The 17,500-nt window shown below is 34.4% G+C and overlaps 1 protein-coding gene across 1 annotated transcript in view; it reads right to left on the bottom strand.

Moving 5' to 3' along the window:
- The window catches only part of Nipped-A (Transcription-associated protein Nipped-A), a 33,149-nt gene that overhangs the window by 300 nt on the left and 15,349 nt on the right, over positions 1-17,500 (bottom strand). Inside the window, 26 exon segments of the mRNA XM_086533291.1 lie at positions 1-283; positions 458-625; positions 965-1,158; positions 1,578-1,719; positions 1,910-2,053; positions 2,561-2,749; positions 2,963-3,178; positions 3,486-3,579; positions 4,186-4,417; positions 4,560-4,734; positions 5,159-5,400; positions 5,895-6,009; positions 6,885-7,025; positions 7,271-7,479; positions 7,628-7,724; positions 8,112-8,452; positions 9,986-10,193; positions 10,411-10,582; positions 11,056-11,204; positions 11,379-11,480; positions 11,956-12,249; positions 12,521-12,673; positions 12,978-13,094; positions 15,032-15,228; positions 15,854-15,989; positions 16,174-16,446. The exon segment at positions 1-283 is cut by the window's left edge and continues 300 nt beyond it. Coding sequence (XP_086389417.1) covers positions 206-283; positions 458-625; positions 965-1,158; positions 1,578-1,719; positions 1,910-2,053; positions 2,561-2,749; positions 2,963-3,178; positions 3,486-3,579; positions 4,186-4,417; positions 4,560-4,734; positions 5,159-5,400; positions 5,895-6,009; positions 6,885-7,025; positions 7,271-7,479; positions 7,628-7,724; positions 8,112-8,452; positions 9,986-10,193; positions 10,411-10,582; positions 11,056-11,204; positions 11,379-11,480; positions 11,956-12,249; positions 12,521-12,673; positions 12,978-13,094; positions 15,032-15,228; positions 15,854-15,989; positions 16,174-16,446 — 4,578 coding nt within the window. The 3' untranslated portion in view covers positions 1-205.

Here is a 17,500-nt window from a genome sequence, read left to right as displayed (position 1 = left end):
GTCCATTCATGTATTAACTATGTCTGTAATATGTACAAAGTCCTTGTTTCTACTGTACACAGTATCCACCTAAACATTAGGTGCTGATCTGAATTTGCCCTGATGCTGACAAATAAAACAATATCCCCAACTCTCCCTTCACAACCTACAGCCATGGGTACCAGGCTGGATCCATGGGACACAAGTTGTCAACGAAGTTCACAACCTACAGCCATGGGTGCCATGCTGGATCCATGCGACACAAGTTGTCCACACAATTCACAGCACGCACCAGCTGCGTCACCTGTAAGAACCAAAGCATTTAAACAAGGGAGGCACTTACATTATTCCTCATACCTATATAAATAAATCAGGAGAGCATTATAATCTGGAAGGTAATTACATTAATCTTCATGCATAAACAAAATTTCAAAATTACTCATCATCAAAGTCTAGGAGTACAGAAAAAAAAACATACCTTGCTGTCAGCCCCATCACTGGATGCCAGCGACTGTATGCGAGTGGTTATGGCTGTGACTGCTTTGTTGACGCGAGTAATGAGGGCTTCCCCTTCCATTGGTCCTGTACCCTGAGCGCCCTCTACGCTGGCCCCCTCCTGCCGCTGGTGCCGGAAAATGGAAGAGAACTGCTCTCAATGAAGTGATAGTCCTAGGCATGACTATCCATGATGAATAACTCAAGAGCCTCAAGCTTTATTAAGGGTATGAGATGCAAGCAAAGCAGATTTGGAGGAAACAAAACACTTCAGAAAGCTTTCAGTCAAAGGAAAAACTATAATGTAAAAGGGACATATAATGGAGTAAAATTTTAATTATTGTCATGTTAACAAAATAAACTTAATCATGTCAAATTATATATTTTACTCAATATTCACTCTACTAACTGAAGCTCAATCAAAGTGCACATTTCCCTTATTTTCAAAAGAAATTAATAGGCCCCACTGTCATTAAAAAACTCATCTTACCTTGTGCCATGATATGATTTCATCCCTCATAATTGCTCTAAGGAATGCATTAACCTTGAAAGATGGAGTAGCCAGACACCTTGCTGTAGCCACCATGCAGGCTGTGAAAGGCCCTGAGACACCAATACTGGTCACTAGCTCAGCCAGATTTGGAGTCAGTCTAAACGGCACTGGTCGATTCCCATCTAATTCACCTGTAATTGTAAACATGGTTAAATGAAGATCTATGTATGTAAGCAATCACTCAAAAATACAAACACTCACAAACATACAATCATGCACTCACTCACTCAGTCGTCGTAATTTCATGCATATGGTTACTCATACACATACTAACACATACACACATCCACTCACACTCCAGTCCACTAAGACACAAAATTATTCCATTATGCATCTATAATCATTCCACCATGCACCAAATCATTTTACAATTACTTATTAAAAATATGAAAAACGTGAAAATACAAAATATGAAGCTTAAATTCCTGAGTACCAGTACACTTCACACTACACTTTCAATATTATAGTCCATATAATTATAAATTAGCAAATATTACACACAAATGAAAATAAATCAATATTTTTCAGCTACAAAAAAAATCTAACAAACCTTTGGCATCATCAATGTTAAATTTGAAATAGGCAACATTGATAAGGCCGGAGTCTTGGTGTATGTACATCATATCAGGATACAGCTTAGTCAAGTGGAGCAGGTATTCCATTAGCCCAATTAGTGCTAGCTGGATTGTGAGCTGAAAGCAAAGAATATACCACATGAAAACAAATGATAGAATGCACAAAGTATAAAATTTCCAAAGGAAAAAAAGGACCAATATTCCTCCAGGAGACAAAAAGCACTTCATATAACCTGGTACTATTTTTAAAAACTAGCAAAACCCCTTCAATATTGTATGAGTGTAAAATCTGTTGCCGCAAACTTACAATCTTTCTGAATGTCCAGTAGTGCGTTGGGTTTGGATAAGTGGTGAGGGCCCAGTCTCTCAGCATCGACCTGGGTACCATCACATTTTGTACCTCTTTCACTATCTCTCGTAGTACTTGATGAGAAGCCTGTGAACCTCGAGCCTGTTGCGAGTAAAGAAAGCATGTGTGTTATTAATGTTATCATCTCTGACAAAGAGTGAAAGTGAACACTCCTATTGCTTGTAAGCAGAGGCTAGTACTGACAACACTTATTACCAAACTATAATCACAGTACTGATTGCTTAACCCACACAGGACGGGTGGTACAGCATGTGTACCGCGCATTCAAAAGCCCAGTTGCCGGGCGGCACAGTATTGTGCCGGCTATTCAATTGATTTAGGCCTAATAATTCGAACGCCCCGGCATTTGGACATTCTAGGCTAGAAATCCCCCGTCGGGAATGGGTTAATCTGCATGGAAAAAATATGGCTAACCAAGACTCAGTGACCAAATGAAGCCTCAATACAAATGTATACACATAAACATGTGTCCCTGTTAGTTTACTTCCTCTACTGACATCTTTGATCAAGACAGTACCTGAAATCTTAAGCCTCACGAACAGAACACCAATGATATGAAAAATATTAACTTAGAAAACTTAGGCCTACCTGTACAGCTGCCAGCCTCTCATAGTATCTAGTGACGGGTGTATCAGGTTCCAGTTGCCTCTTCGCACACCGCAGCTTATATATGTCAAGAAGTGAGAGTGAAGATACATTGTCCTCCACCAGTCTCATCTGTGGTGACACAGCCACCACACGACTGATGCTTAGGTTGACAAGTCTACGACTCGTTTCCTGTTAAAGATAATGAGTGAATCAACAAATGTATTAAAGTAAGAGACAATACCAGATTCTCTATCACTATAGGAATAAGTATAATTTTTCACAAATTATGATTTTAAGCATTGTGTATTTACTATCTGCAATACACACCATGAAAATTATATAATTAATAATCAATCTGATATATGAATTACACAATAATTTTTAACAAGAGCCATATCTCACCTTTTGTTTGGCAAAGAAGTGATTCAGCATTCTTAGCAGCTGCAAGACCCGTTCCTCTCTACGAGCATCACTGAGTGAGTAATCATTAACCACAAGATAGGGATAAACCCTGCCATTGTGACCACGAATGTGGAGCCTTCTGGCTGCAGAACCGTGCTTCTGCACTATGTCCACTCTGGGCATGAACCTCGCTATCCGGATGTAGTAGTGCGAGTGCTGTTGGAAATGGTAACATCCTCATCAAGTTTACAGAAATAGTTGTGTCTATAAATAACATTCAGTGAACTGCTCAAGCATCAGCTCTTATCAGCAAAAGTGTCACTGGGAGCTCTACCTGCCATTTGTTGCAATGGACGAGGGAGCTCACCTATACAATAATTTTTATAATCATTTGCTTGTTTCTTAGCAGGACTATCAAGTTTAAATATCAAGGATATCTAACTGATTCATGATCATTATCTGTTCATACAAAACAGATCTAATGACTAAATAAAATCCATAAAAATCCATGGAAAATTCATACCTTTGGCAATAAGAACTCTCCTGGTAATTCAACCTCTGCTGTTTGAAGACTGAAATTGCTCAGGTAACGACACTTTTCTTCAATCAGGAACCACCTGCAAAGGAGAAATGTTGCTATGAAGTACAGTTCCCTACATTAGGAAATTAACTTGATATGAAGTCTATTTCCCTCACATGTTCCAGAGACTTATTTCACAAAATCCTCAGTTCTTTTGACAGCAATGATAAATAGTTGTTGCATGAAACATTTCAGTTATTACAATCCAGTTCAATGACTACATATTTTTTTAATGTGTTTAACTACTCCCATACACCCATTATTATTTCCTCTACTTTAAACACAATTCTCATGTTCATAAATATTAATCTTTGCTGGTTGTTCCTGACTTTCAATTTGAAATATTGACAAAAAACAAAACAAAACAAAAAAGTCAGTACAGTTCCCAGACAAATTGTTGGTTATGCATGAAATAAGGCATCAGTTAAAATCATCAACATGTTTTTTTTCTTTCTTTCTTTCTTTCTTATTTTTAAACAATTGCAACTACTCATAACTTTCACATATCAGGCATGTATAGTAGTTTTTGTATGTGGAAAAGATATCACCTGCAACAAACATCGACCCTAAATCAAAATAATTTTCACTTTATTTACCACATGCAAGACACAAACATCTGATCATCTATTGCTACAAGACTCACTTGGGCAACAGCTTGACCCTGGCCTCCAATATCTTGATCCATTTCTTAAGCTTGTGTATAAGGTTGTGAAGCTTCATGGAACCCAGCTGTGAGAAATCAAAGTCAGTGGTGAACTGGCCTTTCATCTTGTGGAACACAGGGTCTTGCACTGTTGCCTGGGCACGCCTGGCCAGGGACTCCGATGCAGCACTGCCATACTGCCCTCCCCCACTCACCGAGCTGCTGATGTTTTCTGCAATATTTATGAGACAGATGCAACTTCTCTGCTAAATACCTTGGCTAATAAATGTTTTTATACAACAGTGAGTAACAAAGCATTTCCTTTTTCTCATGAATATTATAATAAACATAACATTAAATTTTGCTGTACATACCAATACCAATACCAAATGTAGAAACAAGTTTCTTCACAAACGAGAGGGTGTGTGGAGTAATATTGGCCTCCGAGACTGCTGCTGAATTTTCAAAAGCGACTGCATAACATTTGGCAAGTGCTTGGCGGAGTTGTCTTAACACAACCTCATCCCAGTATTCTCGGAAACACACCATCTGAATATTAAAATCATCTTAATGCCATTCCACACTCAACAAAAATTAAAGCATAAATCAAATTAACATTATCTAATAAGGATTGAAAGATATTGTATTCTAAATTTTTAAAATTATATATAAATACAAAATGACATTCAAAATAATTACAAAACACACAGTGTCATGTGTATTTGATATCTATCTCTGCTTATGACTGCAAAGCTTTCTAATTTATTGCAAATAAATCCTATCATTAACAGTTAATTAACTAAGCCCAAACATCAACATATTCTTCCTACTGACAATCACACTGGTTTTCATTTCATAAAGAATATACAGAAAACCGATTAATAAAACTAATACTTGGCTAGGGGTAACTGTAAAAACTAGAGCATGTATCCACAATCTCTAAAAATCTGCTCGCAGTTCCCAGATCCCTCACCTGATCCACGATGCCCTCAAGAGAAGCTAGAACTGTCGGATGGAGTTCCTTCTGCATGTGCATGATGCGCGAACACCTCCACATCGGCTCTGTTGCCTTGATGGATCCAGCTGTTTCTGTGGTCTGCTGCTGCCCGCCTTGCTGTCCCTGCTGCGCCTGCTGCTGTGTGGATGCCTGGCCCTGACCTTGTTGTGCTTGGTTGCCTTGCTGAGCCTTCTGTGCAGTTGCAGCTGAGGGATCCACTAAGAGCAAGTGAATATTTTGTTAGTGTATCATTCATACTACCTATTCACACAAACATGATCTAGTGTATCATTCATACTATCTACACACACAAACATGATCTTTAATATGTGATATGCATAAAGACTAAAGATACACTTTTCTGAATGCTAGTTTAAGCAAAGTCTATTTTTAACATTAAAAATCAGACTGATTAGAAATAACAAAATCTCAGAAATGAATGAAGCTGGACATGTTTACACTCAGACCTATCCTTAAATACTCTTTTGAAATTGATATACCATACTTCTGCACATAATAAAGGTAATTACAATAATAAATATAATAAAGCAATTGAAATTACTACTAGACAAGATTCCACACAATTTAGGTTTTAAGGTACCTACTACCTACTTTACCTTTCCGTTTAATTTAAAATACTCACAGTTTTAGGCATAAAAGCATAAATTTAAAAGTATTCATAAATACAGTGGAGACAGGACAAACTACTTACCACTCTTGATACGTCCTCGCTGTTCAATCTTTAGCGTAAGGTAAAGGGTACGAATGGGGAAGTACACGGCCTGCGGGAACATCCTCCCTACTTGGTTCAGGAGATTGATGATTACCTGTGTAAAGAAGGTGAGTTAATATAACATAACATCATATATCTACATATACTGAAACTTAATATTCTATATGATATATACAACTATTTAATCTATGTAATCAAAATTAAAAGACAAGATCACTCTATATGCAAGAAAAAGCTTAAATAAGAATTTAAGTGAACGTCTCAAAACAAAACAAATATATATATATACATATGTACATATATACATATATATATATATATATATATATATATATATATATATATATACATATATACATATATATGTATATATATATATATATATATATATATATATATATATATATATATATATATATATATATATATATACATATACATATATATATATATATATATATATATGTATATGTATATGTATATGTATATGTATATGTATGTATATGTATATATATATGTATGTATGTATATGTATATGTATATGTATATGTGTGTATATATATATATATATATATATATATATATATATATATATATATATATATATATATATATATATATATACATATATATATATATATATATATATAAATATATAAATATATATATATATGTATATATGTATATATGTATATATGTATATGTATATATATATATATATATATATATATATATATATATATATATATATATATATATATATATATATAATATGCATACATATGCATACATATGCATACATATGCATACATATGCATATACATACATATACACATGTACACATGTACACATGTGTATGCGTATATATATATGTATATATATGTGTGTGTATGTATGTATGTATATATATATACATATATATATAAAAGAAACAAAAAATAACAAAGAAACAAATGAGGTTTGCCTTACCTTGCCCTCTGGCCGCACCAGGCAGGTGAGGAGCTGTGGTATCCATGGTAACCACTGAATGGGTGGAACCCCAATGCAATAGCGGTCAACTGCATCACTTAGGCTGCCCGCCTCATCATCATAGCTCAGTAACCACAACACCTGGACCAAGTGATATGAAAATTGGCATTATCCTTTAAGGTCTAATCACTTATTGACTTGCTCATTCATCAAAATAAAATCCTATCTATTCATTAAAAAACAGAAAGAGAAAGTGAAAGAGAAAGAGAGTGAGTAGGAAGAAAGAAAAAATCAAGAAAAGAGAAAAGGGAGAAAAAAAGAAAGAAATAGTCACAAAGCAAGAAAACACTACTGCTCCACAGACACTCTACAACTTTATCTCCCACCTTGGCCAGATATTTCCTGGACTTCGACTCATTCTGGTGTCGCGATGCATGTAGGTAGCAAGTAATGGCAGAGACGCCAAGGTTGATGTGTGTGGGGTCCCTGGTGAAGAGGGCTTCCAAGTAATCGCCCCAGAGAGCCCAGGCTTTGACAAGGGTGTCATGAAGCTGGACAGCTGCACTCAGGGCTTTGTTTGCTTCTTCACTTCGACCTATAACATTAAAATAAGATGTACAATTCTATTTGTCATTTAATAGTGATATACATTTGCCACTTTCAAAATGCTACATCAACTACATCATTACGACAGCTGTTCATAATATATGTAAAAAGAGGCCAAAGAATGCATACAAACTTACCCAGCTGAGCCAGGAACATGCCCTTCAGTGCATAGAATTCTGCGGTCATGTCTTTGTTGAAGAACTTCAGGTTTGTTGATTCAATCACCTCGAGACCCTAAGGGAGTGAAAAAAATTAAATATGTAAATTCTAACATTATATAAATATATATTTTTTTTTTTTCCTTCTCAATCAAGTACTCATCATATGGGTATGTTTTACTAGATAAGAAAAAATATCAATCACATATGATGTGTTTTATTTGCATTTACCATAAATGCACATATCCATCTCCACTCCTATCCACACCACTTACACCTACACTTACACATGTATATATAGAAAAATGTTTACTTATCCACCTAACCCCATGCTTGTATGTCTCAAAATCTTCAAAGAACAGCCACAAAAGAAAAAGCAAAACACAAGGCTACAACCCAAATCCCCCTGTGAGTGACAGAGCATGCACAGCCACAAAGGGCTTGAGACAACAGTAGCACTGACCCCTTGCAGCTCATTCTTGCCCATTCCTGTCGCTGTGGCCATCTGGTGGTAGCACTTGACCTGCTGCCGGATCTTCTGGAAGCAGTCCACCACCGGCACTGAGGGGATGGTGTGGATCCGCGACAGAGACTCAAAGCACACGTTGCTCAGGTTGTGCTTGCGTGCGATCTTGCCAAAGTGGATGATTGCTTGCGCAGAAGCATGGACACCCAGCATGCTCTGCAAATATTACACAGTGTTACTTGTCAAATTAAGACAATTATCTTGTTGGCAAAAAGAGGAGGAAAATAGATGGTACAAATCATATATCAGTATCTTCATAATCTATTCCACAAAAATTACTTTATCAAATATATGACCGAAGTAATGTCAATGAATAAACAAATAATCAAAAGAATAAGTAATAAAAATTAATAAAAAAAATAATAAAATAAAAAAAAATAATAAAAAAATTAAAATAAAAATTAAAATAAAAAAATTAAAAAAAAAGAATAATAATAATAATTAAAAATTTAAAAAAATAAAATAATTAAAATAAAATAAAATAATTTAAAAAAATTAATAAAATAAAAAAAAAATTAAAAAAATTAAAAATAAAAATAAAAAAATAAAAATTTTAAATAAAAAAAAAAAAAAATAAAAATTTAAAATAATTAAAATTTAAAAAAAAAATTTAAAATTAAAAATAAAAATTAAAAAAAAATAATAAAAAAAAAAAAAATAAAATTAAAATTAAAAAAAAATGTAAAAAAAATAATAAAAAATAAAATAAAATAATAAAAAAAAAAATAAAAATAATTAAAAAAAATAAAAAAAATAAAAAAAATAGAATAATAATATAAAAAATAAAATTAAAAAAATAATAAAATAAATAAATATAAATAAAAAATAATAAAATAAAAAATATAAATAAAAAATAATAAAATAAAAAATATAAATAAAAAATAATAAAATAAAATCATATAAATAAAAAATAATAAAAAATAAAAAAAAAAAATAAAATAAAAATAAATAGTAAAAATAATAATAAAATAATAATAAAAAATAAAATAATAAAAAAATAAAAATAACAATAAAAAATAATAAAAATAACAATAAAAAATATAAAAAAATAAAAAATAACAATAAAAAATAACAAAAAAAAATAATAATAATAATAAAAATAACAAATAAAAAAAATAAAAAATAAAAACAATAAAAAAAAAAAAAAAAAAAAAAAAAAAAAAAAAAAAGATAATAAGTAAATAAAATAAAAATAAATAAATAAATAAAATGAAAATAAGTAAAAAAAATAAATAAATAAAAATAAACAAATAAAAAAATAATAAAAAATAAAAAATAAAAATAATAAAAATAATAAAATAAAAATAAAAAAATCAAAAATAAAAAATAAAAAATAATAAAAAATAAAAAAAATTAAAAAAATTTAAAAAAAAAAAAATTAAAAAAAAATAAAAAAAATAAAAAAGAAAAAATAAAAAATAATATTAATAAAATAAAAAATAAAAAAAATAAAAAATTAATAAAATTTAATAATTAATAAAAAAAAATAAAAATAAAAAAAACATTAAAAATTTAAAAAAAAAGTTAAAAATTAATAAAAAAATAATAAAAATTTAAAAATTTTAAAAAAATTTTAAAAAAATAAAAAAATTAAAAATTAAAAATTAAAAATAATAAAAATTAAAAATTAAAAATTAAAAATTAAAAATTAAAAATGATTAAAAATCAAAAATTAAAAATAAAAATTAAATAAAAATATTAAAATTTTAATATAAAAATTTAAAAAAATTAAAAAATAAAAAAAAAAATAAAAATTTAACAAAAATTCCATCATCTTTATCATAATATTAAGCACAATATATAAAACAAACACCCATAACATCACACCATAGCACACGTCATTATCATTACCTGTTGGGCAGCTTGCAAGTAAGGTAAGTGGATGTGGGACACAATGTGCGGAAGCCTCTTCCACTCTCTGATGCAGAGAACCGTTGCTGCCTCCACAAGCTTCTCTACCAGCTTGAGATGTTCCTCTTCTGGGTGACAGATGGCAAGGTAACCTCGGTACAGGTTCACCTATTTTGGCAAATGAAAAGACTTGAATCAACATCTACATTTCATAGAACTAATATCAATAGCATAACAACAAGATTGTATTTATCTATCATGTACACAGTTAAATAATTAAATACATAATCTGCATTTTAAAAAAAGGAAATAAATATATTTTAAAGAAAGAAATACAGCAGCAGAGAAAATAGGTGCTTAATACAAATTCTTTAACTCATCATACCTTCCAAGCTAGCTCCTTTGGGTACGACTGCTCTACATGGGCCAGTGCCTCCTTCATGCGTGCCCAGTTGGGGACCCTCCACGCACTCTCAAGAACCAAAAGAGCATTCCCTGATGCTTCACTACTGCCATATTCTTGCACTAAGTCCCACTGGTTCAGCTCCTTTGCACATCTTTGCACAACAAAGAAGACGCATTAGTAAAAAATGGTTAATTTTTACAAAAATCAAATTATCAAGCATTGGTAGTTATAGCAAGAGAGATTTTTACATCTGTACCTATTCTACTTGATTGTTACCATTAAACATTAATATTCCCTTTCTGCCTTCATGTGGTTCTCCATGTACCCAGCTTCTTTCCACCTAAATTTCATCTTTTTCACTTTATAAACATTCTTTCTCCCTCTCTTTCTCTTACAATCTTGGCTACACCTATAAACATTTCACACATATGCCCTTTCCTTTTACCATTCCTTTAAAATTCATATAAAACTCAAGCTATTTAAAGTCATCCCTTTGTTTTAGCTCCTTCTTGAAAAATATTCCAAACCCTTGGCAAAGTTTCCTGTTCTATTCAGCTCTTATATTCTGCTGTTTATGTCAGGCATGCTCTGATACCTTTCAACACTGACACAATAACTGCTCACCTTATCCATCGATCTTCCCAGAGTTTCATCTCAGACTGTAGCTTGACTGGAGCTGGTCTAACTGCCATGTCTGTGCGGGCCTTCGTCATGGCCAGCTCGTATGCTGCCTGCGCTTGTTCTAGGAAACCGTGCTGCTCAAAGGTCACAGCCTAAACAGCAAAATGTTTTTATTTAGATATCACTGGCTGTAACCATCCTTGTACTAATGATGATGAGTTTTTCACTTTATAACATATAAATAGAAAAGGCATAATATGAGAACACTTGCTCTATACAGGCATAAAAAATAATGTTCTTGTCAATTATTTCAGCCTCATACTTACCAGCCTTGTCTCGTGATAATGGGCCACTGTCTGCCACAGTCCAGCCCAAAGATCCTCTTCTTTCAACAAGGAATACATCTCTGATAGAGAGTCCAGTATTTCCTTGAGAGAAGAAAAATGAAATACATGAAAAGAAAATCCAGTGCATATTTACTATAAAGCACATACTCAGTTTATATTATATTTCATGCAAGATTCTATGAATATAAGCACCAAAGTTGCAGCAATGACACTGAGGTTTTTCCATATATTTCAATAAATAATGTGTATCTTAATGAGCAACTCAATAATAAATGGAGAAAAGGAAAAATTGTAGATGAAATCCTCCCTTTATCATGTGGTTTCACTTATTTTTCTAAGGATGTTATCTTGAAAAGAAATACAGGAAAGGTAAAATGCCCAAATAAAAACAAAAGAAAATTATCATACTGTCATAAATGCAGGACCAAAGCACAGTGATACCTACATGATCTATATCATAAGCTCTTATTTAAAACAGACACTGCTTTTCCATATGGGTATAATATGAATAAAGACCTAAAAACAGCTATCTAGTCCCTTAACCCTCGGTGCCCACCTGTTGGGGATTGGTGACAGGCTCCATGTCATAGGAGTCATACAGGTCCTTCTTAGTAGATCTAGGAGTGGTCATGGCACCCTGTTCCAATGCTGCCTGTTCCAGGAGAAGAGTCATGCGGTGCCACAGGTTGTGGCTCTTCCCCAAGTACTTCATGATGGCTGGTCTGATGGGCACTGGTGGTTGGCACTGTGCCAGGGCCTCTGTGAAGGTGTGGAGGGCCGAGGGATGGCAGTCTTTCTGAATGACATGTGATCCTGAACACAGGAATGGAATCACTTCACTTGCAATACCCTGAAATGTTGTAGAAAAATTAGGAAATGCATCTTTAAAATCTATTTTCATACACAACCTACACATACAGAAAGTTATTCAGGGTACACAAAATGTATTTTGTTTTTTATCCCCTTTTTTATTGTTATCACTTTCAGAATGATACTGTATGAAAATTAACAAATGAAAAAATATATACCAAAATCAATCACCTGATGTAGAAATAAATAAAGGAAAATACATTCACACACATGCACGCACGCATGCACAGAGCTTCAATCCCTGAACCAACCTGTTGCTGTTTCTCACTGAGAATCTTCCATATGCGTGGGAAGAACTGTAGCCACACCCACTCTGCCAGGCTGGTGTCCATGTGGCACAGCTGGGACACAGCCGACAGGAACTGCCACGTTGTCACCTCCTTGACGCTCTCCATAAACTTGGACTGTGGGGACAGAGGATGTGTTATTCCATTGGCACAGAGGAAAAAGTACAAGAATGAAACATTAATAAGATATAAAAAGAGACTAATTAAGCCTAATATGATGAAATGCATTATTTTACATTAAAACAAGATAACAGGATATAAGCAAACCATAGAGCACAAAATGCATATCACTAATAACAATATATAGACTACTTATTCGAGGGAAATTGAGGAACAGTTGGTACAAAGGGAAATAATGAAAATGCAAGATGAAAATATGAGGTACAGATAAAAAGAGGCAAAGACAGGTAAAACAGCTCACCTGTCTTGACAACAACAGATGCAAGTTGGCCCTGGGATTGGCTTGACTCTTCACATTTCCATCAATGGACTGAGCACCATCTGCAGGGACTGATGAGAGTTCGATGTCGATCTCATCCTGTGGAAATATTCTAGGTTAAGCAAGAAAAATAATGTGTAAAATGAGCTTAACCTGATGACAACATGGTGCACTCAGGCCACAGCCACCTGCTGCATGCACCATCACTCATCATGCCAGCCATACAAAATGCCATGACATGACATTGCATCCCCAGTGGCAAGTGCTGCCACATGACATAATATCATGTTACCCATCATTAACAAGTTAAAGAAATGGGTCAATTTATAACATCAAAACTTAAGCTGAGCTGAGCAGGCTCATAAAATTTTCTACAAACATATTCGATCTATCTTTCACCTATCTTGGTAACACAGCCACTCTATTAACCCATTCACACCGGGGCAATTCTGGCTTTGAATGGTCACAATGTAGGGGGATTTCGAACGCATAGGCCTAATGCCTCAGGATTCTCGGGCACACTAGCCACCGGCATCTGACGCAAAAACCACAAAACGTGTCAGCACGTCATCTGGCGTGAATGAGTTAAAGCACTTCCAACATCTTTTCCAGCCTTGTAGAACCAATGTATTAAATTCTAGATATCCATTATGCATCACTGCACATTCTCTTGAATGTCATTAACAACAAAAAATATTTATATGCAATGATACACATAGACATTCACACATACTGGCATGTTTGCACACACACATACTTATCATACAAAAAGTAACTGGAATGAAATTTCAGATTTACAGAGCTACTTCTTGTCAGATACTAGCATTATATATAAAAAAAAAAAAAAAAAAAATCATTAGGTCCCTAACCTACATAATTACCAGTTCTTTTCCTACAGCAAACCACTATCTGATTTCTGAAAATCCTTATTCTATTTTACAAACCACTATCTGATTTCTGATAATCCTTATTCTGTTTTACATTATGTGAAGTAACTGAAATATATTGCTTCTCTGAAATTAAAAGTGACATATACAGACAATTCTTAGTGTATACTCAAGATATAAATCTAAAAATAGTTGTATTAGATTCTTAAATCATGCAAGACCTCAGCATAACTAAGTTCCCTTACAATATTCCTTACTTAATGAAATAATGAAGCTCTTTACAATTTACCATGCAAAAAAATCATTCCATCCATGATAAAACTCAACATAAAACTTCCTTAATAAGGTCTACATAATACAGAATTTTAGTACAAAAAACAAGTATGATTATATGCCACAAACTAAAAAAAAATAACACCATCAACCATAACACATCCAAGAGAGTGGTCATATCCTTTCAAATGATCAAATTTGTTAGAAGTGAAAAAACCTGCTCAGTCCCAAGGCTGATCATTTGCTATTTACGTCCAACACATGCTTGGCATAACCATACATCCCATAACAATTAACCAACCACAATCAAACAAGTATCATTTGACCTTTTTCTATCCCAACATCCAAGAGCACTTACCAAACCTTCATAGTTAGGCTCTTGTATGCTTCTTTAGTACACTACCTTTCCACACATCAGTGTTATAAATCATCAACTACCACTCACATATTCTTACATTGTATTCTTTTCTTATATACATTATCTTTTCTTGTGTATACATACATAAATACATTTCATATTCATATGAGGTCATATCCCTACTTACATTCAACCATCACATCTGTCATAATGAGACATTGTGCTTTACAAAGATCTTCCCTCTACCTTCAACCTTTTCCCAAATCTTTACCAATCATCAACCTTTTACCAATCCTTTCCAATCAATATGATGCAACCATGAAAAAAATCCCCTAAACTCCACCAAAAGAATTTCCAAAACTCATTCAACTACTCAAGCTGTGTGTTTGTTAGTAAGGTGAAACTGCAACAGAAAAAAGGAAGCAAAATTACAACAAAAATAAACCAATCAAATCAGAAACTAACAGATTCCTCCTTAAACTTCTGTCAGGCAGGCATTCCCGATTTATGTAACACACCTCGAGTGGCAGCGTGACAGACTGGGTCTTTACCTCCTTATCTACAGAGGAATCAAGGGCTTGATCTAGGTCAGACGCCTCCTCTTTTATGCTGGCAAAGACAGAGAAGTTAGCTCGCTCGGCTGCATCTGCCCAATTAATCACAGCTGTTACCCCTGGGAGAAGCACCTGTGTCGATGAGTTCTGGATCTGAGTACCTGTGGGCAGAAACAATTGTTATATAAGACAAGGGGTAATCAATGCTAAGCAATATAATTTCTGTCAACTTCCTGTGAACAATGATGCTTATATGGGATTGGATATGATCTATATGACCTCCTGCCTGTTCCAGGAAAAATGGCTTGGAGGCATTGCTGGCAAGAGGAGGTTTTAGTTCACTATTTATCTTTTTTTGTCTTCTCCTATGGGACTATATGACTAGTGATTCCTTCTGGATTCTTATATTTTCATTCTTCAGTATTTAACTGACTAATACACTACAGAAAAAAACGTATAACAGTACAGTACAAATAAGGGTATAATAAGCATATTATGTTTTCTGAGAAGTCCCCATCAAAGCTATACTGAAAACAAGCAGAGAATTCCAGCTTCTCCCCCAGAAACAAGAGTTTTGGCTCCATCATGTATAGGCTTAATGCCTTGGGTTATTTTCCTGCTAAAGTGGCAGCCACCCATTATGCACACGATCACACGGCGAGCCAGCCATGTAAAAAGCCACGACCTGATATCTCTTTCTCGGTAGGAATACCTGCCATGAAGTGATATCATGTCATTTGGCATTAACAGGTCAACAAAGAAGCAAGAAACACAAGAACAATTTACCTTGCTGAGCCGTAACAAGGAGAAGCTGAATGCACTGCTTGATCCAGTAGTGCGGTCCCATGTGGTCCCAGTTTTGTGAGCAGATGATGTACAGCAGCCGATCACTGAGTCTGGATCTCATGCTCTCATGGAACACCTAGAAATGTGAAACACTCTCAATCAAATATTCCTACATGTACATCAAATAAAACATTTTCAAGTACTAACTAATAATAATCCTTCTTTCTTGTATAGTTCAACTGATTGGGGGATTGCAATGCAACTAATGTAAAAGGTAGTTTAGGTAGGATCAAAAAGTATAGAATGACAATATACTTTACCTGGAAAAATTTGGCTCTAATGGGAGGCTGTGTACACCGCAAACCAGCCAAAAAAGCAGGCTCAAGTTTGGCAGTGAGTTCCGTGTTCCTAAGAGTCTCATCACGATATACATGATTCACCAACTCCAAGAACTGAGCCATTAGTTCTGTGTCCTCAGAGAATCGCTTCTCTACATACTGCATGAGTTTTACCAAGAGAATGGACTTCTCACGCAAACTTGGACCCTGGTTGATGGCAATTGGAGTTTTGTTTTTGACCCATTCCTCCACCATCTGCCAAAAAAAATGCATGTTACAAAAATTTACCAATCCTGGCATTTCTTAGAACTATACACTTAACACAGTCACTATCACTACTTAAGGAGGAACGTCATATTTTCGGCTTAAAAAAATTGTTTTCTGAAAATCCTTAAATGACATCGTGTAGCCTTTCTGCGCATTGCGCAACAACCTGCCAGGCACAAGTGCATTTGGCGGCATTTAAAAATTTAAATGTCTACTACCCCACGCAGTCGGGATTTAAATTTGTTTACATCTATACTGTCATTTATCTTCCTATAGCTTCTTCTGTATCTTATTTTTTCTATTTTTTTTTCGTGGTTACATGTCCGTTTGGTACTGTATGATATGTTTTTCGCTGGTGTGGAGGGAGCGATGCAAGCACGTGCTCGATTTTCCCAGCGCGAGTAATTATATGCTGCATTCTCACACAAATTATTTGTGTTTTTTTGCGCGCCATTGATATTTAGTGCATTTTTCGTGTTACATACACAATAGAAAAACGTAAAAGGAAGACTTTGGCATGGAGTGTCACTGCAAAAAAGAGAATGGAGGCGGATTGGGACAAAGTAAGAAAGGAGAAAAGTGACGAGGTGGAACCTCAGCCAAGCACATCACGGGCTGATCCCAGTGCATCACCCCCCCCACCCCCCCCAGCTGGCCCGGAACACATGGATAAAAAGAGGGTATCTCCACGCCAAACCTCTTCTCCCTTTACTCCCGATTCCGATTCCGATTACAAACAAAACACAAGAGACTTACGAAAAAGCCGTCCGAGTCAGAAGATTATCACCCGGGGGGCTTTGATGCATAGGCCTAACATGGCCACAATGAGTTGGGTGGCGCCCAATGACACCCTCCCCTCTGAGGGACTAATATTTTGTCTTTTCTAATACATGTGCATTCCTAAATTGTATTAGAAAAGAAAAAGGGGGACCAGCTGCCAAATGCAATATCGGGGACATGACATCCCTTCCCGGTAAAAGTGACCTGAGGTGACCTGAATGACCCTCCTTGAAGATATGATCTTTTCAGCATCATCAGGTGT

The sequence above is a fragment of the Penaeus japonicus genome, unplaced genomic scaffold (genome assembly GCF_977035675.1).
Source record: "Penaeus japonicus unplaced genomic scaffold, GWHDUDI00000001_assembly GWHDUDI00000039, whole genome shotgun sequence".
NCBI lineage: Eukaryota > Metazoa > Arthropoda > Malacostraca > Decapoda > Penaeidae > Penaeus > Penaeus japonicus.
The sequence above is the reverse complement of the archived record's forward strand: the minus strand, read 5'-3'. Positions and strand labels throughout refer to the sequence as shown.